Below are 3,379 nucleotides of genomic sequence, written 5' to 3' on the forward strand. Positions count from 1 at the left end.
GCCAAATGCATGGATAGTAAGGAAAAAACTGATAAAAAGCTTAATGTCATCATCAGGGGTCTGGACTGCAGATCAAAGGATCCTTTGGATTTGGTGAAGGAATTTTTCAGTACGTACTTCAAAACTGTCAAAAATGTCGTTCGAGAAATTGCTGAGGTTGTTACAGTTGGTAAAGAGGATAACAAAAGTCTGATAGTCACTCTGAAGAGCTTAAATGTGAAGAGAGAGTTGTTAAAGTTGAAGGGTGCGTGCCTTAAAGACACTAACTTCTTTTTGGAGCCTGATAGAACTGCTCTAGAAAGAGAAATTCACTGGAGAGCTAGGCAATTTGCAAAGAAAAAGCGTCAAGAGGGTCACTCTGCCAAAATTGGTTTCAAGGGCAGCACCGCTGAGGGGGTGCATGTAGATGAGGACTGGTTTGCTTGGAATCTGTCGGCTGGTGATTTTATCAAAGAACAAATTAAGCAGAATGGGAAACCTCCACCTAACTTGAAGAAAAAATCGAACGTGAGTGTTTAGCCAGGAGTTGTGGTCGAGTTGTGTTCGTTGTGGTTGTTGCCTTTCGTCTGAAACTATAGGAGTTTTATGTATATATCCAGGTCTTATTTTGTTTCTGGAACTGTCATGGCATGGAGAATCTGTGGGAGGCTTCTGAAGCTCTGGGGAATGCTTCCATCATTGGTGTCTCGGAGACCTGGCTCACTGAGGATCCAAGATTCATTCCTCATTGGATTGAGTCCAAATATGAGATCATATGGAGTCATGCTACGAAGGAGAGTACTATGGGTAGAGGTTCGGGTGGTCTGGCTCTTTTGGTGAATGCGGAATTTCAAGTCACAGCCCTTGACTGTTCGAATTGGTGGATCTTCGCTCAGATAAAATCTGAGGAATGTATTATCACGGTTGGATTGGTGTATATCCCGCCATACCGCAATGAGTCGCAGTATGATGCCGTCATCGATCTACTTGGAGCCACGCTGAGCAACATTGTGGAGAGAGTGGGTAATGACCCTCTTATCATTGCGGGGGATTTCAACGGCAGAATAGGCAACCTCAATGACATGGTTCCAGAATTGTTGCTTGGTGACTCGATGATGATTAGTGAGCGTCTGTGCTGTGATAGTGTAGTGAAGACAAAGGGCCGGGTCCTTTTGAATGTGATGAATGAGAATGGAATGTTTTTGGTGAATGGTCGGGCTCCAGGGGACTGTCCTGGGCAATTGACTTTCAGTAGCCATCACGGTGTCAGTACTGTAGATTTATGTTGGGTCAACATTGCAGCTCTGAACCTTGTCCAGGGATTGGTAATTTTTGACGATATCTTTTCTTCTGACCACTTCCCAGTGTTGTTATCTCTTTACTGTCCAGATGTTATATTAAATATTGGATTGGATAGCTCTGTATCCTCTTTTGAGAAGTTAAAATGGAACCCAGCCTCTGGACGAGAATTTACTCATAAGCTGGAATGTTGGCTCTCCGAGAAAGTCCCTAATTGTGGTGAGGGAATTGAGGAGCGGAATGAATTTCTGAGAAATGCCATCATTACTTGTGCTCAGGAAACTGGAATGCTAGTGTTGTGTAAGGATAGACATGGCGCCTCAGAAGGTGGAACCACTCAGTATAACAGAAAGTGGATGGATAAAGAGGCTCGGAAATGCAAATCTGAAGCAAATAGGGCCTGGAAAGTTTATAAAAATAATAGAATAAATGAGAATGTGATTGTAGACGCTATGTTACTTGAAGATTTACACATGAAGAAGAAACAGTTCAAAGAACTTGTAGATGTTAAAAAGAAATTATTTTATATTGAGCTGAGACGTAAGATCGCTAATGTTAAAAATATAATTGAGTTCTGGGAAACTATCAGGGAATTGGGAAAGAAATATGCGGGAGGGAATGTCATACTTAAAGAAGTCTGGGAGAGTTTTTATCTTGCCATTTATCCACCTCGGATTTTCTTTGAAGTCTCATTCGCGGATGTGAGGCATCCTTTTTTAGATGGCAAAATTACTCTCGTAGAATTATCGTCTGCCTTGAGGTCTGCTAAGGTTGGCAAGGCCCCGGGTCCGGACCTGATTCCTAATGAATTTTGGAAGGCTCTGCCCCAGATAGGTTTGGATTTTGTATTGGATCTTTTGAATGAAATCTGGGACAGGGGGGTGGTTCCGGACGCGTGGCCCTGCGCTGCTTTGACGATGCTGCACAAGAAGGGTCCAGTGGATGATCCTAGTAATTACAGGGGAATCGCCCTTACAAATAGTATCCTCAAAATCTTCACAAAGATTCTGGCTGTTAGGATTGAGAAATGGATGGAATCTTCTGAGATTTTGCCGGAGTCACAGGCGGGATTTCGTCGCGGAAGAGGTTGTGAGGATCAGATTTTCTCTTTAATTACGACCGTTCAGATAAATATCAGAAACCCAGGGAGCACGGTATACTCGATTTTTATAGACTTTCGGCGTGCTTTTGATTCTGTACCTCACGACCTCTTGTGGTCTAAGCTTTTTTGCCTGGGTCTCTCTTCCAGGATCTTGAAGGTCCTTGTGGATTTGTATAATAAAGCTGAAGCTTTTGTGAGATTGAAGGGGGAGAAAACTAGGAATTTTGAAATTACAGAGGGGTTTTGCAGGGGGAGATTTTGAGTCCCCTTCTCTTCATTCTATTTGTTTCCGATTTCGAGAAATTTTTTAGGGATGGGGGGTTCAGGGGGGTCAGTATCGACTCCTCGCATGATCTTTTAATGCCTACATACGCGGATGATACGGCTCTGCTTTGTTTTAGTCCTATTGATGTTAAAAAAAAACTTGTGGCGTTGAAAAAATATTGTGATTTGAATGGTCTTAAAGTCAATACGAGTAAGACTAAAGTTCTGCCTTTCAGGATCAGTGGGAGGATACATAAGGCGGAAAAGGCAGCATTTAAGTATGATGATGAAATTCTTGAAACAGTAAAATCATACGAATATCTGGGGGTCCTAATAGAGAGTAATTTGAAAGGCATTGGAACAGCGAGACATGCGATCAATAAGGCAAAATCGGCGATCGGCGTCACAAAATCGATCTTGGTGAAATCCAAATCAGATGCGTGGTGTACAAAACTAAAATTGTTCGATAGTGTGATTTCTCCAACATTGTTTTATGCTGTGGCGTCGTGGGGCCTAGGGCATTTTGACCAGATAGAAAGAACACAGTCAGATTTTTACAAACAAATCCTCCTGCTTCCTTCAGGAACGCCAGGTTTTGCTATCAGACTTAAGCTTGGATTGAGACGACTAGCAGTCAGGGCTTTAGAGTTGACTCTGGGATGGCTAATTAGAATGCTGAATATGGGGACTCATAGACTGCCTCGTGTATGCCTGTCACGTTTGATTTTTCTTTGT

At 42.6% G+C, this 3,379-nt stretch overlaps 1 protein-coding gene across 1 annotated transcript; it reads left to right on the top strand.

Moving 5' to 3' along the window:
- Window positions 1-9: 9 nt before the first annotated feature.
- Window positions 10-2,367, top strand: LOC105273051 (uncharacterized; the record flags this gene model as incomplete). The annotated part of the gene is made up of 3 exons (XM_011315286.1): window positions 10-507; window positions 600-1,304; window positions 1,557-2,367. Coding segments are annotated over exons 1-3 (2,014 nt in total), but the record flags the coding sequence as incomplete, so codon positions are not given.
- Window positions 2,368-3,379: the final 1,012 nt, after the last annotated feature.

This window comes from Fopius arisanus, unplaced genomic scaffold, assembly GCF_000806365.1.
Source record: "Fopius arisanus strain USDA-PBARC FA_bdor unplaced genomic scaffold, ASM80636v1 scaffold00722, whole genome shotgun sequence".
Taxonomy (NCBI): domain Eukaryota; kingdom Metazoa; phylum Arthropoda; class Insecta; order Hymenoptera; family Braconidae; genus Fopius; species Fopius arisanus.